The sequence below is a fragment of the Medicago truncatula genome, chromosome 7 (assembly GCF_003473485.1).
Source record: "Medicago truncatula cultivar Jemalong A17 chromosome 7, MtrunA17r5.0-ANR, whole genome shotgun sequence".
NCBI classification, from domain to species: domain Eukaryota; kingdom Viridiplantae; phylum Streptophyta; class Magnoliopsida; order Fabales; family Fabaceae; genus Medicago; species Medicago truncatula.
Window position 1 is genome coordinate 21,832,084 of NC_053048.1, and position 27,081 is coordinate 21,859,164.

A 27,081-nucleotide genomic window follows, 5' to 3' on the forward strand; every position below is an offset into this window, starting at 1 on the left:
AGCTCATCCAGAAGCTCACTCTTCAGGTACTTCTTTAAAAGCTGATATCAATACTCAGATTCCTGAACTTCCTTCTTCACCCTCATCATCATCCACTGAATCAGATGACCAACCCCTTATTCAACACATTGAAAAACTACTAAATCTCAAACCTACCAAACTAACAACCTATGGAACAATTGATTATGAGCAGACACAAATTGAATTCTCTAAACAGAGGATAAAAATCTATGAAAAATTCAATTTGCCTCCAGATCACTTTTTTCAACCACAAATTCCAGAAGCTGTTAGTATACAATTTCCTGAAACCAACCCACAAAATAACCAATCTCCACAAAAAGCCTCTGAAGTAGTTTCAGATGCAACTACTTCAGAAACCCCCCAACACCAAGAATCTTCAACCCTTCACAACCTAGAAAGACATCTAGGTGGTGAAATGCAACCTACACCCACAAAGGCCTCTAAGATAGTCCCTGAAAAGACTGTTTTGGAAAACCAACAAACAGAAACCAAAACAGAAACTCAAACCATCCTTGAGCAAACTGTTCCTGAACAAGTTGCTTCTGACCTAGAACAAACTGTTTCTGACCTAGATCAAACTACCACAGAACAACCCCAGACCAACACAGAACAACAACAACAACAACCAGAACCACCAATAATTGACCTAACCTCTTCTGACCATCAAACAGCCTCAAATAAACCTTCTACATCTCAAACACCCATCCCAGACACCATCCTAGAATCTGAGTATATAGATGAACAGCTTATCAAGCTTAGTGATGAGATTCAGACACTGATTCTTCTCAGAACAGTTCCTGTACCTCCCATTCACTATCTTGATCAATGGATGGATCTGAAGAAAGGTTTTAATGAGCTGCTGGATCAACTGAGCACAAAATGTTTCTCATCTCACTCTGCAATGCTGAAGAAAATGTTGGATGATATGCATGAAGCAGCTAGAGTGAAAGAGCTTGATTATGTGCCTCTGTTAGCCAACTCTCCTTTTTATCCAGAAGATGATTACACTTCAAGGGCTGATAGAATTCAAGCTGGGCTGAAAAGAAGACTGAGAGCACAGAAAGAACAACTTCAGAAGAATGATGAGCAGGTTAAATATCTATTGGAACAGATGTCTAAGCTAGCCAAACCTTAGTTGCACACATATGTTGCTTGTTTAGATTTTTGTTTTAAGTATTATAATTGCTTTGACTTTGTACTTTGACTTGCTTATCATATATTTTATCATTGCTTCTGAATCATGTTATTTATAAGCTTTTGCTCCAATAATATTTGCTGCATCTTATGTTGTTTGCTCTGATACACTGTATTTTAAGGTTTTTCCTTTTGTTGCTCTGAAACTCTTTCTTTTGTTTTTACTTACTTTTTGTTGATGACAAAAGGGGGAGTAGATGTATAGTATTTTAAGGCTCTGAGCCCCATTATAATAACTTGATTAAGTTAACTTTTCGATGAGCTTTGCTCAGAACCTCTTCTAAACCTTTTCTTTAATACTTCTGATATTTTATGAGTATTTTTATTGAAATTTAATTAATAAGAATAGAACTCAGGGGGAGCTTACAAACCTCACCTTAAAGATCTATTGGACTCAGGGGGAGCTTACAAACCTCTATCCCAGTAGTCAACTTATTAATTAGATCAACAACAATTGAACATTTTAAATACTATTGTTTGTCATCATCAAAAAGGGGGAGATTGTTGGAACAAAATGTGTTTCACAATGAACCTTAATGAGTTTTGATGATAACAAGGTATTAAAAATTGTCAATTGGTTATTGCTAATAATTGTTCAAGTGTACAGGACCAAAGGCTAGTCAAGTAATTTCAATAGGTCTTGGAAGAAAAATGGAAAGCAAAAGAATTCTAAGCATCTGAAGGAAACTGCGTCTGAAGCTTAAAGTGCTTCTGAAGCTGAAGTGCTTCTGAAGCTGAAGTGCTTCTGAAGGGATGACGTCATCAGAAGCAGAAGCTCATCAGAAGCAGAAGGTCATCAGAAGCAAAGTTTTCATCAGAAGCGAAATCATCACCAGAAGCTACATTTAATCCGTATATTCAAACTGAAGATCCAAAGTAGCTGTTTCTCATTTCAACCTTATCTAAGAAGAACGAAGAATTGAAAGGGAGGTATCAACGGTCATTTGGATAGCACTGAGCATTTGTCCTTCGTTAACAGAGTTGACAAAGTACAAGTGTACAACCACTACCTCCACTACTCTGTTTTGTCCACGCTACAAGACAAGACAACAGCTTTGCCTGCAGAATTTGTGCCTTCAAGATGGGAATGAATTTGAAGCTAATTCTTCAAAGGACTACACCCAAATCAGGCAAAGGATTACTGGTGAATGATCAAAGGATTTCAAACGACTCTTTAGACGTGCTAATTATCTCAACGTCTCTTTCACGCCTCTATATAAAGGAGTGAAGACTTGAAGATAGTAGATAGAGACACACAAGTTAAAAAGCGCCAAAACTCTGTCAAATTGATTCTACAAAGCACACTGAATTTCTGCACTGATTTGATACATCTTAGAAATTCAAAAGTCTAGAGTCTTTATTGTATTGTATTGTGAACACCACTGATTGTATATCAAGTGTTCAAGTCAAACTAATTTCATTGTATTTTTGTTTGATCAGAAGCCTCTTGCCTGCGTGCTTGAGCATTAGAAGACTCTTGCTTAGTGCTTGAGCATTGGAAGACTCTTGCGTGTGTGCTTGAGCATTTTTGAGAAGTCTCATACTTAGAGAGTATTGAGCATTTGTAATCTTTGTGATTATAGTGAAATCTCCTTGGAAGTGCAAGGGGGACTGGACTACTTCCGTTTTGTGGAAGGAACCAGGATAACTGCTTGTGTCTTGCTTTTCTTTTCTCTGCTTTGATCTTTTCCGCTGCATATCTGATTTTGATCATTTCATCAGAAGCATTCACAAACTGCTTCTGAAGTTTTATCAGAAGAAGTATTTTTAGAGAGAAAAAGAAAACACAATTCAACCCCCCCCCCCCCCCCCCCCCTCTCTCTTGTGTTTTTCTCACCTTCAAAATTGTGATAACAACCAGTACAGAAACTATGTTCATTTTCTGACTAAGCTTGGCACTGTTTTCAGTTATGGTTGTTCCGGTTGATGCCCCAAATGATGATCCAGCTGAGATTGAACATCCTATCGCTTTGCTGGTTCTTTTACTTGAAGATGTGCATGATTCTTGAATTTCCAAATTCGAGAATCCCCCACCACTACCACTGAAACTTGAAATTTCTTTAGGCGATGCAAAAGTAGAGGATGCTCCTCCTCCTATTCTTGTTGTTTGTATTGATCAACGAGAACATTTTACCACTACACACAAGTTTGCTACACATAATGATTTGTTGGAGTCCGTTCGAGAGAAACCTGTGAATACTTTGATTTAGATGATTGACAAAAGAAGTCCTAGATGAACAAAGATGCAAAAAGCGGAAAAGAAGATTCAGGCTTTCTAGTCTTCGATTTTATTTTTATTTGTATTAGGACTTTTATGTAAGCAGGACAAAATGCTCTCATAAAAATAAATCACACACTCACGGTAATTTGATTTAAATGTGATTTTGCATAAAAACATTTTGACAAGAAAAATCATATTTGGGTTTTGAAAAGCTTTTAGTTATTTATCATCTTAAAAATAATTTTTTTTGTATGCATATCCTAAAAACAATTTTCCAATGCATTACAATCAATTTTCTGACCGTTCTTTAAAAAAAATAAAATCAATTTTCTGACCGTGTGCTTTAAAGTTTGAATTTTTACAAAATCATTATGACAAATAAATAATTGACTATGAGCATTGAAAATTCCGTTGTGCATACCTTCTCTAACTAGCAAATCAACTTGACATTTTATGATTCTTAATGGAAAATTTTGTTTCCGCATAATTACTTTCAATGGCCAAATTGATCATCCTTTGTTTGTCAAACGGCTAGTTTTCATATTAATTCTCAAACGGCTACTTTTGTTAATTGCACCTCTTTAGCATTGTCTTATAAATATGTGCATAGCATTTTAGTAGCTCTTTACACACAACTCATATTTGCACTCAAACTTTGTGAACAATATTATTTCATCACTCTCATTATTTTTACACTTGCTAATTTATTTTATTGAGAGCTATTTTTACTACATAGTTGAGTTGTAGCTTGTGCTTCAATTTGTTATATCTACCCATTTGGTGTATTATTTTATTGTTGTAATTCTTATTTGTATTGGGTGCGATCCCAAGGTTTCAAGAGAGGTGATATCTCTTGGTTTTAGAGACTCTTTTACAAAGGACTGTTTTGTTTGGAGAGTGCTCGTTATTTGTAAAGGTTACTAGCTTATCCTAATTAAAAGCTTGAGCAGTGAAAATCTCAAGGGACTTTTCCTTGGGGGCTAGACTAAGCCTTGTTGTTTTAGGCCGAACTAGTATAAACTTCGTGTCTTTTCTCTTATCCCTTTATCTCTCTTGCTTTATTTGTTATTTATTTTAGCGCAATATCTCCAAGTTTTCATCTTTATTAAAAACTTTTATAAGCACTTTATTTTATTTGGTTAAACATTTTTTAAAGTGCTTGTTTTAAATCGTTTTCTAAAGAACACATTTCACCCCCCCCTTGTGTGTTTGAAGTCACTTGTTCAACAAAAGTTAGGAAGCTCGGTTTTTCCACTGTTATTGGTAAATCCGATAACGGTGACAATTGAAGAAGCGCATTTGTTACTTTGATATGTGAAAGGGGAGGTTTATACACCGAGTACAAGAGAAAGAGTCGGCACAGTGTCCGTTTCGGCTGAGAGATTACTTGTTGACTAGTGGTGATTGAAGCCTCAGAGTTGGTGATGGTAAACACAACCATGACATGAGAGATGTGTTGAAAGGTCATAAAACTGTCGGTCGTCTAAACCCAAATGAACGTGTTCACCTTCAAGAGATGGTGGATTCAAACATTCCTCTGAGGCAAAAGCTTACCAACTTACGGAAGAGGAACCGTACCACTTCAACTACTATCAAACACGTTAATAATGCATGTCACAGGTATAGGCAGTCCATTAGGGATACGAGGAATGACATGCAACATCTCTTGAAGTCTTTGGTTGATAATGGTTATGTGTATCATTGTAGAAAGTATCGTGAATCTGATGATGTTAGTGATGTTTTTTGGGCACATCCAAATTCTATCAAGTTTTTTAACACGTTCTCCACCGTGCTTGTGTTGGATTCCACCTATAAGACCAACAAGTATCATCTTCCATTGCTTGAGTTTGTCAGTAACACCTCAACCATGAAAACATTCTCTATTGCTTTTGCTTATATGATGTCAGAGAGGCAAGACAACATTTATTGGGCTCTTCAGAGGTGTCGTGAGATGTTGCACTCCAAAGATCTGTATCCCAAAGTATTTGTCACTGATCGGGACAATGCTTTGATCAATGTTGTGGAAAAGGTTTTCCCTAAAGCTACTACTCTATTGTGCTCATATCACATTGGACAAAATGTGAGAGCAAAGTGTAAATTGGATTGCAAAGTGAAGGATCTCAAAGGCAAGAATGGGGAAGCGATCAAGCCTGCTTTGGTTGTGAAGACTGTGATGGATATTGTGCACTTCGAAATGGAGGAAGCGTATATTGATAATTGGACCCGGTTCAAAGTTGTATGCGCAAAATTCCCTAAGTTTTTGGATTATGTTGAAAAGACAATTTTGGATTCGGTTAAGGAGAAGTTTGTGAGGTATTGGGTTGACAGAAATATTCATATGGGGAATAGTACAACAAACAGAATTGAATCTACACACGCTAGGTTGAAAAAGTATCTGAGTAGTAGTATGGGTGATTTAAGTACAAACTGGAAATCCGTTCATGAGATGCTAGAGTTGCAACATACCGCAATACATGCTTCGTTTCAGACGAGCATTATCATGCTTGAATATAGGTTCAGAGGAAAGGTGTTATGGTCTAATTTGATCCAAAACATTTCAAGGGAAGCTTTGCATCACCTCGTAGTGGAGTACAATAAAGCACTTCAAATTGGTACGGATAAATAAAAAATGTGGTTGTTTCAGTTTGATCACTTCCGGATTACCGTGTGCGTGTATGATTGATTCGAAGATCAAGAATGGCACCGCCCTCCATTTGGATGAAATTCACACTCATTGGAAGAGGTTGAGGTTCGAGTACAAGGTTGATCCGGAGCTTCATAAAGAAGACATCTCTTTATTGCCAGAATGGGACATTCTTCAGGTATATTTTTAAAAAATTGTGTTACTTTAGCTTCTGCCCAGGATTTCTGTTTTAATTTCATGTACTAGTGAAATTCGGATTATATAATCCGGACAACATAGTTGAATTTCGGATTATATAATCCAAAACGGTAGCATTTACGCCCCATGCAAGTGCATTTAAGGCTCATGCAAAGGGTGTATCGGGAAGTTCCGGATTTGCATATGCATTCCGGATTTTGAAATCCGGATCGTATCAGTGCACAGACCAGAATGCATGTTTCTGCCTATTTTTCAGCAACAAACAAAATGAAAGTTTTTTTACACATTGCAGGCTCGATTCAAGGACGCCGATTACAACATGAAATTTCATATGAAAGAACAATTCCGACAATTTGTTTTACCAGAGACCACCTCTATGTGTCCACCACCAAATAAGGTCACCACCAAAGGAGCTCCTAGAATGATAAGCAAAGCATTCGATCGACAAGGCGGGACCCTCCCCTATGGGAGATTGTCGACTCCCAGGAGCAAGAGACACAGGGTTCACAGTCAAAATCAACATGGACGATTAGAAAGAGTGCACGGAAAAGCAACATGTCTCCTACTTCTCCTAAGCCAATTCCAAAAAATCCGAAGAAGCAAACACCTGTTAAAGTCCACATACCACACAAAGACCAAATCCCAATTTGAATGCATGACTTTATTCAAAAGGTTACAGATGTACCCGGTGATGGACATTGTGGGTTCCGAGAAGTTACGGTCCTACGTAACTTGACTGTTGATGATCACCAAATAGTCTGGTACAACCTTTACAAAGAACTTGTCGGTGTAGAAAATGTCCGCTATCGGAGGATGATTAATGATGATAGGCGGTCTAAAGAGGTCTCAGACGCTCTATCCTACGGCGGTATTGAGAATGCACCACCGAATAAATGGATAACCATGCCGGATATGGGTTTCCTCATCGCACAGGAATTCAACCAAACGGTTGTTGTGTTGTCCATTGGGAAATCAAAAACCTATTTCCCTCTATGTGGTCCACCGCCGCCTCCAAGTATCGATATGCCTAGAATATGTTAATGACAACCATTTTATGGCATTGGATTTGAAGGATGATTGTCCGATTCCTCCCACTTCCGCTCTATGGAGACGATACCATCGAGAGGATGCAGACATCTGGCTGATAGATATTCCAGCCAGATGCCAGATTATAATGAGTTAAGTCGGGCGGCGGGTGTAGAGGTGATAGAAGATGACGAAGAATTGTACACTATTGAAAATCTTGATCCCGATGAGAGGGTTGGTCCTGGTGTGAAGGTTGAAGTGGATGATAGTCTCATTGATCTTTCGGCGCCATAGATTAGATATATATCGTTAGTTCAGTTGAAATGTATATCATTAGGTGAAATGATATATATACAGGACATATCAAATGAGATGAGTTTTATTGTGAGAGATGAGAGGATTAAATCCTACCCCTTGGATTCACATCAACGGTTCAGATTTAATATGTTTAATAAACTGTGAGCGTATTTAATATGTTTAATACCATCTTCTTCTTTAGCTTCTTAATGTCTTTTCTCGATCGCTTCTATTTCTATCTCATAAAACTCCAATTTTTATTTGTGACTCACCCAATTGTTTCTATCTCATGAAACTCCCATTTTTTCACAGTTTTTTCAATCCGATAGATGTTTGATTTTCAACTCTTGTAAGTTTTCTTTCAAATGACAAAAGGAACTGCGTATCAATTCAATTTTTGGTTGGGGTTTAATAGGATGAGCCACTAAGTTAAATTACTATTTTTGATCAAGATTCAAATTGATCCACCATCTGAATTTATATCCAATAATTGTTATTTTTTATATTGAAAAGAATACTATGATTGTGAGGTCAATAATGGCTACTTGTGACAGAGATGAAGAAAGTTTAGGTGTGTAAATAATAACGTTTAAATTCGTTTTAACCAAAACAATTACAGTTGATTCAGCAAACAAGCATCGCCCAAGAATTGGAAAAGTTAAAATTGAAAGAGAAGACTGTAGCAGCAACATACGAGAGAAAATGCAGAATGATTTTTGTTTTTTTTAAGAAGAAAGGAAAGGTCGCACATGCAAATGAGGGTGACGAAAAGTTTGGATACGGTTACTAAATGTCAATATCATGGTAAAGATTAATCTAAGGGTTAGGATTCAACCCTCTCACCTCTCACGATAAAAAGCCCTATATATTATATAGAGAGAATATATCATATGAGAATGACATGTTTATATGAGAATGATGAGAATGAATATGAGCCTTCAGATTAAAAGGAATGGCTGAGATTAAATTATCACTTAAGTTAGTCATGTGTCATTCTCAAGTCATGTGCCATTCTCATTCCAATTCAACTTTCTCTCTCTTAAATTAAAACTCTGTAGTGCGATAGTTTCTCTCCCTGATGACCACCTCTCTTCGACGACCACCTCTCTCCGACGAGCGCCTACTTCCGGCTACGACCTACTTCCGACGGTCATCTCTCTCTCTATCTATCTCTCTTTCTCTCTCTGTCTCTCTACTCGTTACAGTTAAATTCTTTCCTTAAAATGATTTAACACAATTGAGCAAATTAGCTTCCAAAACCAATAGATTTCTCCTCCTCCTTCAATCAATTCATTTATTTTTGGTTTTATTTTGAAGGGGATTTATTTATATTTAATAATTTTCTAGAATTTGAATTTATTTATATTTAATAATTTTCCAGAATTGAAGTTGTTACACAATTGGTGATTTCAATTTTTTATGTATGTGTTGCTTGAGTTTCTTTGATATTGTGTTTGAGTTGTTACAGAATCTATTTTAGAGGTAAGCAAATGAGCTTGTTTTTCTTACTTTCTTCATTTAGCACCCAATTAGTCTCGTCATTTAGCACCCAATTACCCAAATTTAAAAACCTTTCTTGAGTGTAATGAACTCAATGTTAAGTTGTCATTATCCAAAGCACAAAGTCTCCCAATTAGTCTCATCATAATAAGTTATTGTTTGGTCAATCTCTCTTTGTATATTGGACTGTTAATTGATAGAAAAGCTGGACACGGTTTCTGACGTTGCTTGTACTCTTGTTTCTAATTGCAGGGACATGGGAGATATTTGAATTTCATTTTTGTTTGGAAGGATCATCAAGTGTGAGGAAAGTTTTGCACTGTTAGGAGGCTTATTTCTCACGGTAGATGTTGGTTTTTAGCTCTGGTGCGCTGCTGCTGGAACTGTCGGAGCTGTTGTTGAGGCAACTTTATGTTCGGCTGGGTTTGGAGGCAGCATTGTTATTGCTGTTTTGGTTTCTGCTACCTATTTAACCCCTAAGTATAGTTTTGCATAGGATTAGTTTCGGTTCCGGGTGGTTTTTTCTTTGGAATTATGTTGTTCCAGTTGTTTGTTTGTGGGGATTTTGGTGTTCCACATATATACGGCACCTGGTGTTATTAGTTCCTTTTCGTTTTTTCCGCGAGGGGTACTGTTTTTAGTACAAACTCGACGAGAATAAAAAATTTCAATTAAAAAAAAAAATTCAATATTGTGCTTATTTGAAGTAGTTTAATTTGATTTTGGTATAGAGTATCATTTAATACTGAGTACAGAAAATATCATTAAATGCCATGCACAAGAATTTCAAAAGGCTAAGAGAACAACAAAGCAGAAGCTGGCTTAGCATAACAACACCACACAAAACGGGAGCCAGAAAACAGCCAAAAAGCGGACATATGAAGTGTATATTCAATATTGTTAACTAACAACAAGCCTAAAACAGAAAAATCAAACTGTCAACTGCATAACAGCTACCAAATAGCAGCTAAACGCACATCACAGAAGTCAAAACAGTTGTGCGGGTCACCAAAAAATTGCTAACAAGTTACAAAGAACTTCAATATATCATTGTAGCATATAGTCATCATCTCTAAAATTAACTGAAATCAACTAATTGAAAATCAACAGCTCCAAGTAGCAGCTTCTTCAACAAAAAGAAAAAAAAAACAACTTCAAGTAGCAGCAAAAAGATCTCTATCTCCAATACCATGTTCCATTCCCTGCATATAAGAAAAACAATAATAAATATGAATTAACTATATGCAATTAGAATAAGTGTGTAACTAAATACACAAAGTCTTGTTATCTTACTAAAAGCTATGAAGAGGATTTTGTGGGACAATTGCGACTATCATGGGATGCATATTGCTTGCAAGCTTTACAAAGCCTCGTTCTCTTTTGTTGTTGTTACATTGCCTTCTCTTTCCCCCCTTTGATGCGTTTTCCACAACCTTTGGTATTTGAAGGTTGAGGTGGAAGAACTTCAATTGTTTTAGCTACATTGGAACCAATAAAAGCCTCCAATTCATCTAAAGGTCTAACATCAGTCTTCATTTTAGAAATTTTTAATTCAATACTACAACCCTCATCGTAAATGAGGAGCAATTTCTCTTTGTTTGTACCAGCCATATGCATGCATTTCAACAATTGTGACCATGTTTTTGAAACTAATGTGCTCTCACTTTCAAATTTAGAACATGCCTCCAAAACATTTCCATCACAATCAAAAATTGGTTTACTTGTTGCCAACTTTGTCCATCTATTCACAATGTAATGACTTGGAATTTCACTAAAACCTTTCCCCTTTAATATAAAAAGAATATGTCGACATGGGATGCCTTCCGACTCAAACATTTTTCATGAACAATGTGCAATGTTATTAGAAAGACAATAAACAACCTCTCTATGTTTTCTCACAGCATTATCAAGTATAGAAAATGATAAATTCTCACCTTCCTCTTTTGTTCCTTCAATTCCACAATCTACACATGCACTCCACAACTCCTTTTGAAATATGTAAAAGTTTTCGTGAGTATAAACCTCTCTAGCGTGCTTCTCTAAATTCATGTGCATCTTCAATTATGGATTAGAATGAAGTGTATTATTATCAGCAAAAAGTTCTTTGTGTCTTTGTGCTGCTAAAGCAGAATCAAATCGCACCCAGAATTCCACTAAAGTTAAGTTATGATTCAAGTAGTTGCCAAAGAATGAATTTTCACTCTCTGATCTTGAGGTTGTTCTCAAAATTCCAGCCATAAATGTATCTTTAAAATATGCAGGTATCCACATGCTTCTTAGATCATACATTGTAGAAAGCCATCCATTTCCTTCCAAGTTGTAATCACTAATAATATTATTCCATTCCAAATCAAATTCTTCCAAGGACTCTGAGTTCCAGACACATGACTTGAAACGATCATTAAAACCACTATTCTCATCCATGGAACTACCCACCTTTTCTGAAAGTTTTTTTAGAATATGGCACATGCAAAATCTATGAGACGACCCTTTTAAAACCGCTCCTATTGCATTCTTCATACCCCCATCTTGATCTGTTATTATCATAACAGGTTTATGTCCCCCCATTGCTTTCAAAAATGTCTCAAACAACCAAACAAACGATTCTTCTTTTTCATTTTTCAAAAGAGCAGCCCCAAATGTTATGCTTTGACGATGATGATTTATGCCAGTGAATGGTGAAAAAATCATAAAATACTTGTTTGTGCGGTATGTTGTGTCAAATGAAACCACATTTCCAAACAAAGAGTAATTTTTTCGACAAATTCCATCAGCCCAAAACACATGTTTCAACTTCCCTTCATTGTCAGCTTCATAATCATAGAAGAATGAAGGGTTTATCTCTCGTTTTCTTCTAAAATTATCAATGAACATATCTGCATCAGAGTCTTTGATCAATTCTTTCAAATTTCTTGAATAGTTTTGCAAATCTCTTTGTGTGCATCCTATATTTTCATAACTTCCGACCTGGTCCTTCATTATTTGATAACTTTTTGAAGTCCCCACATTATCTCTATTGCAGGAAAACAATATATTCTTATGAACACTAGTTACATTTCTTGCTGACCTTAGGAATTGTCTCTTTGAAGGTGAGACTAGCCCATGTGAATGACCTTCATAAAAGTTTGAGACTTCATATTTACCATCAATAGTTCTCTTCAAAACAAGTCTTGCTTTACATCCCTCCCGCGTCAATTTTCTTTTTCTACTTTTAGACAAATTATTTTCAGCAATAAGCAGTTGTGGCTTGTCAACCTTTTTTTCCTCTTTAAAACCCTCTTTTGAGCAAAGAAAATATTTCCATTTGACACCATCTTTATCTTTCGTTTTAGTCGAATTACGCACACTAAAACCAGCAACATAAGCATAAGCTTTATAAAAATCACCTCCTTCTACTAAAGTATCAAATACCTTGCTAATCACGGGTTTGAGTTCATCCTCACACGCAGGAATCCATTCCACTGACGTATTTTTTGGATCATTACCGTCTTTTGACGGTGAGGGTAAATCGACTTCATTATCATCTAACTCCATAAAATTAATCCTAAAAGAAATAAAAACAACAAATAAATTATTACTAAATTGAACATAACTAAAAAGATATCGAAAACATATGTTATAAAAAGATGGTCAAATAAAAGATGAAATATGAACAAACTAGCATGCTAAAATAAATAGTAATAATAAGATGAACAAAGACATGCTTAATCATAAAAAGAGGATTAAATTGACAAAACACGACACATGAACATAGCATGCATAATAATATAACTAGCAACATGCATAATAATAACTAGCAACAATCAAACATTTAAGATATAGAAATAAGGAAAGTGCACCTGAAATGTGAGATGAGAGAGACAAGGTAAGAATATGTAGAATACAAAGAGACACGTTGAGAAGAAGGAGAAGATTTAGGGCGGGAGTTATTTCTGATTGTGGAGGAGAGAGAATTGTTTTGGAATGAGAATGGCACATGACATTGTCACATGACTCACTTAAGTGATAATTTAATCTCAGCCATTCCTTTTAATCTGAAGGCTCATATTCATTCTCATCATTCTCATATAAACATGTCATTCTCATATGATATATATATATATATATATATATATATATATATATATATATATATATATATATATATATATATATGATCATTTTTTGATATAATATTTAAGTTAATTGCCTTTTATACATACATATATGATGATTGAAAAACAATGATAAAAACCACAATGACATGCAAATTGCTTTTCTAACATTGATAACTTCACATTGACACATGTAATTTACTAAAAAGCCCCCAGTGGTAGTTAATAATCGTTGAGACATCCGGCAACAGTTAACTATTGCTGGCACCAGCAGTAGTTAATTATCGCTGTGTTCTGTTATATGAACAGAACAGCATAGGAGTTTCCAAAAATCTATTGTTGCGGATTGAAGTTCAAGAGGTGCCATTTTTCCCAATTGTTGCGGATTCAACGTGAATTACGACTCACAAAATCAAGTAAGTTGTTATCATCATATTACATTGCTACTTTTTGATTGATTCGTTAGTTTTTTTTTGTTAAATTGTGATTATAGAGAGATTTATTGATTTTATGATGTTATGATAATTTAGGTTGTTAGAATTGTTAGTTTAGGTTATAATTGTTGTTAGAATTGTTTAGATTTAGGTTTAGGTTTAATGGATATTTCAAATAATGTTGTTAGAATTGTTTGGATTGTTAAAATTGTAGAATTGTTAGGAAATTATGGTAGAATTTTTAGGATTAGATGAATTGTTGTATAATCGTTACGATTAGTTTTTTGTTATGAAATTTTGTTGTTATGAATTTGTCATAGAATTGTTACGATTGGTTATGGTATAATTTTTAGGATTGGTTTAGGTTTTGATGAATTATTGTATAATTGTTACGTAGGTTTTGATCGCCAATTTGTTTATGTAGATATGTCTCAGAATCAGGGAAACGTTAAGTTGAACAACAAGGAGGGTGATGCCAAGAAGAAAGAAAAATCGCCTATGTCGCACATGTGATGGTTCCGTCAAAAAGGGAGATTCGAAGGTGCTGGTGTACAATCAGTCGAGGCTGAGGAGGAGTGGGAGGATATGCTATTTTGGTCCTCAGTCAAAAGCAGGTGCCCCAGGGACTGTCGAGGACAACCCGATTAACCTGTGTGACGAGGAAGATATGTAGTGGCTTGTAATGCCTAATTGTGTTGGATTTTTTTTATGTTTTTTTATATGTCGCGCGCATTTTGGTACATTAAACTACATTTTCCTGGTGCTTTGAATAAAAATCGTGTTTTGAATAATTTCGATTAAAGTTACGTTTTGAATAATTTCGATTAAAGTCGCGTTTTGAATATTTGCGTATTCAAATAAAAACTAATTAAATCTAACGTGAATTCAAATAATTAAAATTGCGTACTGAATAATTAAATTCGAAAAGTGAATAAATAAGATAATTAAACTTCAACTAATTTTATTTTTTTTTGGTCAGGCAAACTTCAACTAAAACTAAAAATATATAAACATAACTATAGTAAAAAAAAACAAAAATTAATAAAAATTAAACTACAACTAAAATTATAAACATATAAACATATAAACATATGTTTATATGTTGTGGAAAAATTTTGGATGATTTGGTAGAGTTTTTTTTAGAGAGAGTGTGAAAATTTTGAATTTTTTGAGAGAGATGATGATGATAGAGTGACTGGAAGCTGGGTTTTGTCTTCAATATGTTACAAACACAACGGCAGTTAACTACTGCTGAGGCCAGTGGCAGTTAACTGCTACCGGCTTTCTCAACGGTAATTAATTACTGCTGGGGGCTTTTGAGTAATTTTCTTGTGTCATTGTGAAGTTATCGATGTCAGAAAAGCAACTTTCGACCCAGAATTCCATTGGGCCTATACTTTTGAAGAAGCCCACTCAACTACTCACTCGTCATCACTTATCAAGATATTGGAAAAAACAATCCTCATTCATCAATGGGAGGTGGAACTATGCATATTGATCATCTTGTACCTCAATTGAGTAACGCCAATAAAACCTTATCTTCTAGTTGCTGTAATGGCCAGTTCTGCAGAAAACAAGAGATAACATCAAATGGTAGTCTCTATAATCCTGTATTTGAGACTGTTCCATCTCGAAGGGAAGTTGAGGATGCAATTTCAGCTCTTCAAGAGTGAGTTTCTTGTTTTGTGAATTAACTTGCTTATTCTCTTTGTTACTTCTTACTTCTTGGGAAGCTTTTTGATTAAATGAAATTGTTTGTTTTGGAATATATATCATGAAAAGATAATTAATGTAGTGCTTTCATATTGCGCACTAAGAAATATAATTAATTTAGGATGTATTTAAATTCAAGAAAATAGTATTATAGCTTTCATATTTGTTGCTGCGAAAAATAAAAGGGACTTTCAGGAACTTTAAATTCAAGAAAATAGTATTATAGCTTCAACTTTATTAGTGTCATTGTTTTGTGACAATATAGTTATTTTAAATTGCTGTCTGCAATCCCTTATATTGCTACGAAATGCGGAAATAAACGGTTAATGTAGTCGAAATTGCGGTTATGTTGTCATTGCGGAGACCTCAAAATCTTTTGTATTGAGTCCTAATGGTCGTAACATTTCTTATTACACCTAAAAATTCAGCTTTCTTTCCTTTGTAGTAACTTGTAAAAAGTTTTCTAAGAATCGTGTGGCAAAATTTTATACAAGCAATAATAACAACAACTTAAGCATTCCTCTTCAAATTGTTGTCAGGTTTATGAAAGCAGTATCAACAACAATCATAGATCAACAGATCGCAGACTCTTATGATTATGATTCAAGGATTGTGCAATCTCAAGGATATAATAGACTTTACAATGCTCTTCAGTTGCTGCAAGCTGATCCTGCTGTTAAGGTTTCTCTCTTGACTTGCATAGTTTCAAAACATTACAAAGCATTTTCTATAGTTTCAAAACACAATCAATTGGTGTGTGTAAGTTTGAGTTATATGTTGTAGATCGGATGGGAAAGTGGAGGTTGAACACTTTATAAGTGAAATCACACATAAGCTCGTTGTCTTAAGGTTTTGGATAAAAGTGTGGTGTCGCTCTCACTTGTGTGATTGTTCTGCCTGGATGTGGGTGGTCCCCCGGACTCCCCTCGTGACCCAATATGGCTTTAAGTGTTAAGAGAAATCATGAAAATTCTAATCTTTTTAACGATATTTTATTTGTTGTTATGATTTTAGTTGTTGATATTGTTTAATTTGTGTTGATTTCTAACGATCTTTTTAATGTGTTTCGGATTATAACTTGTAGAGGTTAGTGATTTCACTATCATCTGATGAAGCCATTTGGGATGCTGTCATAAGAAATGTGTTGCATCAGAGGCTTCTGGAGTTGCCTGATGCAGGTATGTATTTTACTAACGTGTGGAATGGAATTATGAAATATTCACCAAGACAAACAATGATATGAAGCACGAATACGGACACGACACAGACACTGACATGCCGACACCAATAATAATTTGATAAAATCACATAATTTAGTGTAATTATATGTGTCGGTGTTGTGTCGGTATCGGACACGACACATGCCCGAGACCAGGACACGCTTAATTTGAGGAGTATCCGTGATTCACATAATGAAACATACAATGGTTTTTCTTTTGTAATATCTCAGAAGTGTTTCCATCTAACATTGTTTTCTTCCATCCAGCTAAACCTAAAAGGCCTCAGAGTTCAGAACAAAGAGAGATCAGCATAGAAATCTTAAACTGGATATTTCATATCATGAAAGGAAAAGTCTTGGAACTGATACAAAGCTTTCAGTCACTTATGAATGATTTATTCCAGTCCCCTGGGATTGAAAATGCAACAGGAGATACATCACAGTTAGATGAAAAAGTTAGGTCATCTACACTTCTTTCCATTGTCATCCTTTTAACTGTAATCATGGCTAGATATCAAAGTCGTCAAGTCTAATGTGTATATATTATTGTCAAAAAAAAATGTGTATCTATTAATATGATATCAGTGTTTTAAAGAATTAGACCTTTTATTTACAATTTTTATCTATATTAGATATGAGATTTTCCACATCTTTTTAATTAACAACGTTATGGGAGAACTGTTAACGCAAGAATTGATTTTAAGTGAATTATTTCTGCAAAATTGATTCTCACTTAAAGTGTGTTGAAAATAAAATGATGTGTTATATTCATAGAAAAGTGATTTGAACTAGAAACTTGTGTGAAAATCAATTGAAGCTTCAAAAGCTACAAATCCCAACTTCAAGTATAATCAATTTTGGAGGCAAAATCAATTTTGGAGGCAAAATCAATTCTGCATGAAAGCAACCAAACATGTCAGGATCAAACAATAAATCTTCATACACAAATAACATAAATAAGACAGATCCCTGAAGTGAAATCTCAAATACTAATTTATCTCTACTAAACTCCCTCTATTCAACAGAATCCTAATCCCACAAATATCACCTTTTCACTATAGCAAATACAAAGATAAATGCCATGGCCCATGACCAGCTAATATATTTAAAATTTAAATGCTACAGAGTTTACCAAGTTACCAAAATCATTCGTTTGGAAGGAATACACAATTAACTATTTGCAAATTCACAGGCACCTTCAATCATCTGTAAGACCTCGGCAGCAACTAGTTACAGATATCAACTGTTTCAGTGAGAAGGGTTCTACCAAGAAACAACTTTCCTTACTACTAACAATCCTCAAAATTTCATAATGCTTCAAAATGAAATTATAGAAGAAGTGTTGGGGAGTCAATAGTAATAGTAATTCTATCCAGAATCTCCGGAAATATCACCACATCCAACTTCCAGGTCCCATCAGCTGACGATCTGAAGCAGAACCTTGGTTTGATAGCTTCTGAATGCGTGAAGAAAATTCTTCAGCCTGAAGTAGATTGATCAATGTCAGAGGCAGATCACTTGAAGAAGAAAAAAAAGCAAAAATTAAACTGGAAAAGTTGAAACATTTAAGATTCTAGAACTTATTCCCTGCTTTTGCAACTTTTTACTTTCAGTTTCACTTAAGCAATAATTAGAACCTTTATGCACATATCATAAATACATCACATGCAAAGTTCCATGATAACATGTTTGGGGGATCAGGACATATGATAAAAGCCCCTTTACTAGGCTATTACACAATAAAGAGATATAAATAGGGAAAAAAATAAATCTCAATAGAATTTTTTAGAAAGAGTAAATAAAAAAACAAGATTTTGAAGATATTTATAACAAACAAGCAGCTATAGCACATTGACAAATACAAACCTTTTCATCGATCCACATGAGAGAAGTTAGTTGATTATTTAAAATTCGAACAACAGCATCTAGTGGAGTCATTCCATCTGGTGCTTCAACCTCTCCACCCTGGTTTGAATTAAGGGAATGGATAATTGACTTTATCTGCTCTGTCATTTGCTCTAGTTCCCTTTCTATCAGTTCTGACTGCTCATACCTGCAAAACAAAGTATATAGAGATGAAGGAAAGCATCAGTAATGAAGAAAGAATGTAAATGAGAAATGTAAGCACATAATTTTCAAGAGATACATTGCCTTCAGTTGCATATTGAATTTCATTTTTGAGATGACGCATAGTATAGATAAAATATTGTTGAAATAAATTTTACAAAACACTTTTGTTTGTGACCAAGATTGGTGGTTGGGGATGTTAAATAAACAAGTCAATGAATTAATTTTTGTACATAGTTATCAATTTATCATATGCTTCACACTGATATTTTAATGATTCATATGGTTTTTATTTTATACATAGAAATTTTTCAAATAGATCAAAAATAGTCAGTGTGATTTAAGTATGGACGTTCTTGTAAATACCCTGTGCGACAAATTTCACTTTAGATCAATGTAATACCCTGTATAAAATAGATCAGTGTGATGACATAGATCAATGTAACACCCTGTATAAAATAGTTGGTGTAATACATAGTTAAACAAAAAATTAAACTTTTGTTCATATACCACAGCAGACACTTTTGATTGTAATACCCTGTCATGTGTTTTTTATAAACCTGACCATTGACTTGTTTATCATGTTGAGTTCACATGTAAAATTTCATTCAACTTAAACATCTACAAAGCACACAACCAAACACACAATATTCTCATAGATTTTTAAAAAGTGTATAGCATGCGAATAGGTAATCTATTAGAGCAGCATATTTTGAACCGTAAACATTTACTTCATAGTTAGAGTCTTGGTGGTTTTAACTTTTTATGTAATGTTACGTACATGTTAATTCTTTTTTTTTTTTTTTTGAAGAAGCTAAATTAACCCACCCAAATTGACATTAGGGAGAATCGAACCTGAGACCTAAGGAGGAGCACACTCCCAGGTCCCAAGCCAATACCGCCAGGCCAACCCAAGTGGAGTTACGTACATGTTCATTCATGATTGATAACCCTATCATGGTTAGTGTGAAGTATATGATAACTATGTATAAAATAATTCAACAGTCACAGATCAAAATTATTTCACACTAAAAGATACAAATTGAAATAAAGAATTGAAACTCTCTGGCAATGATGTGGTTTATAGCTCAAAACATATCGAATATAAGACAATTCAACCATGAGCACTTTAAAAAATAAAAAATCTGCATTAACATTATAGCAATTCATATTACATTACATAGAGTTAAACTAAATAAATCACCTTCACTAGAGCAAGATACTCATTAAGGGGGGAAAAAAAGAGAATTTGAAACTCACATAGCATCTCTTGTGGACGCAGCTTCATCATCAAGTAGTAAACCACGCTCATCCTTGTAAATACGTTCAGCTTCTTCCTCAACACTTTGTAAGGCCTTATCAACCTGATACAAGGGTTGCAAGTAAGGAAGAGATTTTTTCACAATACTGAACACAGTCCAAAATTATTTTTACATGGAAGAGTGGAGTGTTTAATCTATGTGAAGATTTTGAGGGTAAAAAACAAGTTTATTTACATTAAATTGAAAATTTTCAATCTGATACTATTAAGAAATGTTTGACAGCCCAAAAGAAAAGTTAGATGAAATGACTGACACTATCTAGCTTCATCTATAAATTAAATGTTAGAATAGAAACACAGTAGTCAAACAAACTCAAAATTTTGATTCAGATTGTAAAACTCATATAACTCCAAAGAGTTCTTTTCGCCTACTCCTACGTATCTACACTTCTTGTTGAAATTGATCAGGGACATATTAGCATGTAAAACTGCTGTGAACGTGCAGTTCCAAGTTTCTACACTTCTTGTTGAAATTGATCAGGGACATATTAGCATGTAAAACTGCTGTGAACGTGCAGTTCCAAGTTTCTACACTTCTTGTTGAAATTGATCAGGGACATATTAGCATGTAAAACTGCTGTGAACGTGCAGTTCCAAGTTTTCTACTAAGATGTGATTTTGTTAATCAGAAGCTGAATCCAACCCAAAAATCCACCCACCTATTGCAAAACAATGGCATCTCCACTAGTGTTAATGCTCTAACCACCTTTGGGAGTGGAAAGTGTTTAGGAAGAGCATTTAAAATAATAAATTAGTTGGGATCATCGTTTTATTATTTTTTTAATTTAATCATTATTTTATCTGTTCTACTTTATATGCTTACATATTCAAGAGCATTAGTAGTTCAATGTTTGAAGAGAAACACAGTAGTCAAACAATCCTCTACAAAATAGAATACAAGCACTAAAGTTTATGAATATTCAGTCATATTAATAAAACGAAAATATCTCCTAGAACTGCGTGAAAAAGAAGCTCACGCCAAACTATTTAGGAAGAGAAAAATTCTCAAAATACCTCCTGTTGATGAGTCTCTATCAACTCCAATTGCCGCTCCAAACTTGATTGTGTCTCAACTACTTTGGCCACTTCAATCTAGATTATAACAATATAAATAAGCTATAGAGAAATAACTGCTAACTTTAGTTGTTTTCGTGTAGAATATCATTAAAAATGGTCATTTGAAGACAAACAAACCTCAAGCCTCAATAGAACATCACGATTCTGTAAAATCCTGCGATCCCATTCAGCTATTGCATTAGCTTGTTTTCGAAATTTCCCAGTTCTCTCTTGCAACTCAGCATTCCACTCCTTGATAATCTACATAAAGATACAAGATTAGGGAGGGGAAATAGAGAAACAGATGATAATATAACTGAGAATACGTTAAAGAATGTTAGTGTTGACAATACCAAACAAACTTCTCATCCTTCATTTTATTACAGAAGAAAAGTTTCACAAATAGAACAATATTTGGTAGGGGTTTGTACTTTAGTATAATTTGACAAAAGAGCAGTTCAATTCTTACTCAAACAATCAAATACAGTATACTCATTATTAACAGCTACAATTACCTAACAACAAATAAACATAATACAGGGGATATAAAAATGTAAAAGGAGCAGATGTCAGACCTCCTCCACAGTCTTCCCTGTGATTTCAGACGGCAATTTTGGTGTGGCGGCAACTGATGTGCTGACAGTTGAAGTAGTTCTATAGGACAAGTAGAAAAGAAAGTATTAAAATCATTACACTATAATTTGCTAGTAACTTCTCAGCCCTCGTGCATATACAATGAAGTATAGTAATAGATATGAAGTGAGGAAAAGTGTGATTATCACTATTTTACGACCAATATAGTGTATTGCGGATGAAAAACTTTAAATCAGAAAATCCAGAGAAAAAAGAAAATTAATACAAATACAGAATAATTAAATATTTCGCTTGCATTTTCCTGAAAGGTAAAAAAGAAATCTTTTAACTATATATGTGTACATACCCACTACTGGAAGCCACAACAGCAGCAGATGCACTAGTGCTCGAACTAGAAACGGCTGGAGCAGTAGAGGTTGAAGTGCTCACCCCTACAGAATTAATTATGAACAATGAGGAAAGATACTAATTTACAAGAATGAGAAAGTAAATTTCTTCAGTGAGATAGAAAAAGTATTGAAACACAATTATGAATCCCAAATTCATAAAAATACAAGGACATGCATCAGAAAAGTATAAACATTTTCCTGCTGTACTTTTGAATTTGTCAATCTTAAAAATCTAAAGCAATTTCTTCCTGCATGCTGGCAATATTAAAAAGTTATTAACTTTCAACTGAAAAGTTAAAAATAGTTTAGTAGTCAAGGTTCAAGGTAAAAAAAGTGTGGTTAAGCTATTCAGAATTTGACCAATGCAAGCTCCGTCCCTTGAAACAATTTACTACATGGCAAAGTTGATCTAAGGTTCAAGTAGATTTAAGGGTTATATCCCTAAACAAATCCCAATGAATTCTAATTCCATGCTAAGAAATGTGTCAAGGGCAAATAGTTCCTAATTGGATTCTTTTTTCACAACTTTAACTATCATAAACAGTGGTTCTCACCATGGTTATCAAATCGAGATAAGTGTGTATTTGAAAACCTATTTTCCAAATCATATTTAGACGTAAAAATAAGTAACCTAAGTAAAAACATTAGATAAAATATCAGATATTAACTTAAAAATCAAGGTTCAAGTCATAATAAATAAGCAAATGTTCCACTCAATCTCTAAAAACATAATTTAACTGTAGTTCCTTTTCAATTATGATACACTCTGCGATATTTATCGCCGGCAGAAAAGTTCATTGTGCAATATACTTACTGCCATGGTTCTTACCATGTCTGAATAAAGAAGTAAAATTTTGGATGAAATGCTAGCTCTCTCGTATCCTTTAACTCAATAAATATTCCTACCAACAATATTTTAACTCATTCTGGTTTGAATTTCCTTCAATCAAAGTGGAACCTGGATCAGTATCTTCCATCAATTGTTCGCAGTTACTTAACATCTATCCCATGGCCCACAAAATTTAGTATACCATACCATTATACTATTTCCTTTAAAAACAACCCTACACTATTATGATCCCATAATACTCTCTAGGCACTTACCAGTATAGAGAAACCCCACATAGTAATTAGTAATACAGTAAAAAGCTTAGATATTTGGGGAACACAAGTTAAAATTAGACACAGGAAACACAAGACGGAGACAACAGTAAGCCTCTGTCTAACTAGAAGAAAAAGAAAGATTAGAAGCAACTGGACTTTTGTAATAAACTTAACCCATTATATTCTATAGGTATAAAGCAGCCCTATTAGATGTTGTAAATCTAACTAATTTCATAATTCTCACAACATGAATAATTACCTTCAGATTTAGATTTACCAGCAAATTTTTCAAATAAATGACAGTAAAATATCCAATAAACTAATGCATGAATAAACAGAAATGTTAGGACTTGGAATCAAGGGGAATTTGTTAGGATTGGTGTTAAGAAGTTAATTAGGGGTTAGTAGTTAAGTTTGGTAGACTTTCTGTCTTAATTGATGTTAATCTCCTATTGCTTATAAATAGGACTTACCTCCCTTTAGAAGGATTAGGAATTCATTTAATGAAAATTGTAAACTAGAGAATGCTCTAGTGAGGGGAGAGTGCTCCCTTGGGGTAGCCTTGAGTGCAAGGTTATCTTCTTCATTACAAACCTTTTGTATCTTCTGTTTCAATCCTATCATCCCATTCAATTGATAATAACAGAAAGATATTCAAAGAATTCTTTTCACAATTTTGTTGATCAATCTTTATCCTAGTTAGAATTATTGCTGTGTATTCATTTCTGCCCAGTTTTAAGGAATTCGTTTGGAATCTTAATTCTTGGGTTCCTAACAGGAAATTAGACCAGAAGTAACAACAAATAATATAACCATGACCAAGGAATCAAAACAACGCACAAACGCTTCCAAGTTTGTCTTACAACATACTCTAACTCTACTTGTAAAATTCTCCCTCCCGCCATCTTTTCATTGAGTTACTACAGATACAAACTCACAATATAAGAGATTAACAGAAATAAATTAAGTAAATTTTATTTGGATATCCTCCATGAATGAATGGACATTGAGGTTCAAGACGAGCAAGAATTTATACACAATAATATCAGTCTTCCACAAAGATTTGAGTGCCTGGTCTCTCACTCCAAAAACTAATGGATTAACTAACTCGCTTCACTTACATTCTCTATTTTTACCCTTCCTCTCCTATTGCAATTAGAGGATTGCCTAACTGTAATAACTAATAAACTCTAACCAATTAAACTAACATTATGTAACCTACGAAGTTGTAACATGTAATTTAAAGTAATTATCTACATACTTCCCTTTCCCTCCACTCTATGTTACGCTCTGCTTGGTTACATGGCAACTTTTCCACGTTTACATTAGAAGCTTAGTTTTGTAGCTTCTATGAAATCGCAACAGGAGCATAACTGAACGTGCTTTTGGAGCTTCAAACGCAAAACCATGCTACATCTCAGTTACTCACTCTCAACATTTTCGTGTACCATATTCTATAGTACAACTTCATTTGTGTGCAAGCAACAAATAAACTCAATAAAAAGAGGCATCATATATGAAAATCAAAATATTCCATTCTAACACTAACAAAGACAGTTCACACACCTCAAAGACAACAATAAACATACTCGAACTCAAAAAACATGGCTTACCAAATGTAAGAGCAGTGGATGCTGAAACAGCCGGAGTTGAAGTCTTATTAGCAAACTGAAATCCCGTCCCAAAAGAAGCTGTCGAAGCAGTAGACGCCGAGCTTCCTACACCAAAACCTGCAAACGACGGTCCACTACTGGCCGATGACGAGCCAGCTCCACTAGACCCTGCTGCCACTGGAGCAACCGACAACGAAAATCCACCACTCGCCGGAGCAGAAGATCCAGCAACAGTAGCACCAAAAGCAGGCACAGAAGCCGAAACAATCGCAGCACCAGTCGTAGTTGTGGAGGCTGTTGTAGTAGTCACAGTCGAGGTCGAAAACAACGGCGCCGATGATGTAGTAAACGAGAAAGAACTCGCTGGCTTAGCAGCAGCCGGTGTACCGGACACTGAAGATGCCGCCACCGCCGGAGACGAAGACACATTGCCGAAACCAAATGCTGGTTGAGAAGCGGATGCAGTTGAGTTTCCTAATGAAAACCCTGACGAATTAGAAGAATTCGTTGCGGTTATAGTACTAACTGGAGCAGAGGGTTTTGAAAAAAGTGAAAAAGACGTGGTTGCTGCAGAAGAGGTTGTTCCACCAAAGGACGGAGTAGAAGATGCTGATGACGGTGCTCCAAACAATGGCGTAGAAGCCGGAGCTCCGAATGACAGCGTAGAAGAAGCCGATGACGGTGCACTAAACGACGGTGTGGAAGATGCTGATGATGGTGCTCCGAAAGACGGCGTCGATGAAGCAGATGATGCAAATGTAAATCCAAAGGACGCAGTCGATGAAGCCGAAGCGGCTGGTGCTCCAAACGACGGCATTGAAGAAGCTGATGACGGTGCTCCGAATGACGGCATTGAAGAAGCCGATGACGGTGCTCCGAATGACGGCGTTGAAGCCGATGACGCCGCAACTCCAAACGACGGCGTCGATGACGGTGCTCCAAATAACGGCGTAGAAGAAGCTGAGGACGGTGCTCCGAACGACGGAGTCGATGAAGCAGATGAACCAAATCCGAACGCCGTAGAAGTTGCCGGTGACGCTCCTCCGAACATTGTTGTAGAAGCCGTTGTTGAACCCGAAGCCGCTCCTCCAAATAGCGGTGTTGAAGCCGATGAAGCTCCGCCAAAGAGATTCCCCGGAGTTGAGGGAGTTCCACCACCAAACGGCGAGCCAGCGGTGGCAGAACCGAAAATGGAAGGAGCAGATGCAGCGGCCGGTGTGGAGGAAGCGGGAGAAGCACCAAATAAGGAAGAAGAGGATCCAAAATTGAAGGAAGAAGGTGCAGTGGCGGTGGAGGTAGGGTTTGTTGTGGTGGAGAAAGGGGAAGGTGAGGATCCGAATGGAGAGGATCCGAATGAAAATGCTGATGTGGAGGATGATGATTGGGTGGAAGATGAAGATCCAAATGGGAAACCCGACATTGTTGCGAGTGAGAAAGTGATGGAGTGGTGGTGATTGGGATTTTTTCTGTTAGGTTTTGAAAATGAGGAGGAGGGGTTTGAGATTTTAGGTTCAGGGTTTTGCTTACGGTAGCGTTTATTCAACGGGATGATTGAACTGAATTTAGTAAATTGCTATTCACACCCTCAGACCTCAGTCAAGTTTAGTCACCCTCAGACCTCGTATCCGTCCAATTTTGATCAGAAGGATGAGAATTTTGTGTGATTGTTTTGATTTTGTAGGATTTTAAAAGACTTTTCACAATCAGAATTTTCAAACTATACTTTGAATGGATTTATAACATAAATTTTTAAGATTTTATGATTTGAAAAGATTGTATGATTCTTAAGAATAATTCAATATTACAAGAGTGAATGGATTTTTTTACATCGACAACAATGAGAAGATAAAATAAAATGCTTAAGTCCCCGTGAGAATAGCTCAATTGGCAGGAACAATGCATTGTTATATGCAGGGGTTGGGGTTCGAACCCAGACATCCCATTTATTCACTTATTCATGAATTCTAGTCATTAGATTATCTAGAAGAAAAAAAAAATGCTCAAATTCTTTTGTGAATACAATAAAATCAATTTTTTTTTTTTGTCCCGAGCTAGGACCTGGATCAGTTATAAAAAGATATTAATATAATATTGATTTTCCAAGAGGTCACATAGCACTCAAGAGTTTCAACGACGAGGTAGCTGATGAAGTTGGTAATCCTATACCTCTCCATGAAACCTATTTCCATCATTGGGCTGTTGTAAAATAACAACAAAGCAAACACGCCACACACACAGAAAATGATAGCCACATGATGCTTCAAAGCTTTGATCATGTTCTTGTGAAAGAACATATTTCAAAGAAAATACAATTAATATTTCCAAATAAAATCGGTATGTAACGTGAACAACGATATTTTTCTTGAGTGGACGTGA

General features: G+C 35.3%; 3 protein-coding genes across 3 annotated transcripts; 1 reads left to right on the top strand and 2 right to left on the bottom strand.

The window, feature by feature from the left end:
• Positions 1 to 11,162: 11,162 nt before the first annotated feature.
• Positions 11,163 to 12,635, bottom strand: LOC112416601 (protein FAR1-RELATED SEQUENCE 5-like). Its single transcript, XM_024770855.1, has one exon. It carries the CDS (start codon positions 12,633 to 12,635, stop codon positions 11,163 to 11,165), a length of 1,473 nt encoding a protein of 490 aa, XP_024626623.1.
• Positions 12,636 to 15,060: 2,425 nt separating this feature from the next.
• LOC11442409 (uncharacterized) lies at positions 15,061 to 17,208 on the top strand. The gene is made up of 4 exons (XM_039827527.1): positions 15,061 to 15,298; positions 15,882 to 16,023; positions 16,427 to 16,520; positions 16,829 to 17,208. The coding sequence occupies exons 1-4, from the start codon at positions 15,102 to 15,104 to the stop codon at positions 17,092 to 17,094; spliced, it is 699 nt and encodes a 232-aa protein (XP_039683461.1). The 5' UTR covers positions 15,061 to 15,101; the 3' UTR covers positions 17,095 to 17,208.
• Positions 17,209 to 17,475: 267 nt separating this feature from the next.
• LOC11442410 (nuclear pore complex protein NUP62) lies at positions 17,476 to 26,275 on the bottom strand. Its single transcript, XM_024770856.2, has 8 exons — positions 24,706 to 26,275; positions 21,946 to 22,030; positions 21,581 to 21,659; positions 21,144 to 21,266; positions 20,964 to 21,041; positions 19,889 to 19,992; positions 18,428 to 18,614; positions 17,476 to 18,044 (listed from the first exon to the last, which is right to left on the bottom strand). The coding sequence occupies exons 1-8, from the start codon at positions 26,123 to 26,125 to the stop codon at positions 17,952 to 17,954; spliced, it is 2,169 nt and encodes a 722-aa protein (XP_024626624.2). The 5' UTR covers positions 26,126 to 26,275; the 3' UTR covers positions 17,476 to 17,951.
• Between the last annotated feature and the right edge of the window lie 806 nt (positions 26,276 to 27,081).

Bases quoted from the DNA above. Each gene is read 5' to 3' on its own strand.
- LOC112416601 (XM_024770855.1), bottom strand. From the start codon at position 12,635: ATGGAGTTAGATGATAATGAAGTCGATTTACCCTCACCGTCAAAAGAC.
- LOC11442410 (XM_024770856.2), bottom strand. From the start codon at position 26,125: ATGTCGGGTTTCCCATTTGGATCTTCATCTTCCACCCAATCATCATCC. The intron at 22,031-24,705 runs GTAAGCCATGTT...TTAATTCTGTAG, and splicing joins ATCCACTGCTCTTACATTTG to GGGTGAGCACTTCAACCTCT. The intron at 18,615-19,888 runs GTGAGTTTCAAA...TTTGTTTTGCAG, and splicing joins GCGTCCACAAGAGATGCTAT to GTATGAGCAGTCAGAACTGA.
- LOC11442409 (XM_039827527.1), top strand. From the start codon at position 15,102: ATGGGAGGTGGAACTATGCATATTGATCATCTTGTACCTCAATTGAGT. The intron at 15,299-15,881 runs GTGAGTTTCTTG...AATTGTTGTCAG, and splicing joins GCAATTTCAGCTCTTCAAGA to GTTTATGAAAGCAGTATCAA. The intron at 16,024-16,426 runs GTTTCTCTCTTG...TATAACTTGTAG, and splicing joins AAGCTGATCCTGCTGTTAAG to AGGTTAGTGATTTCACTATC.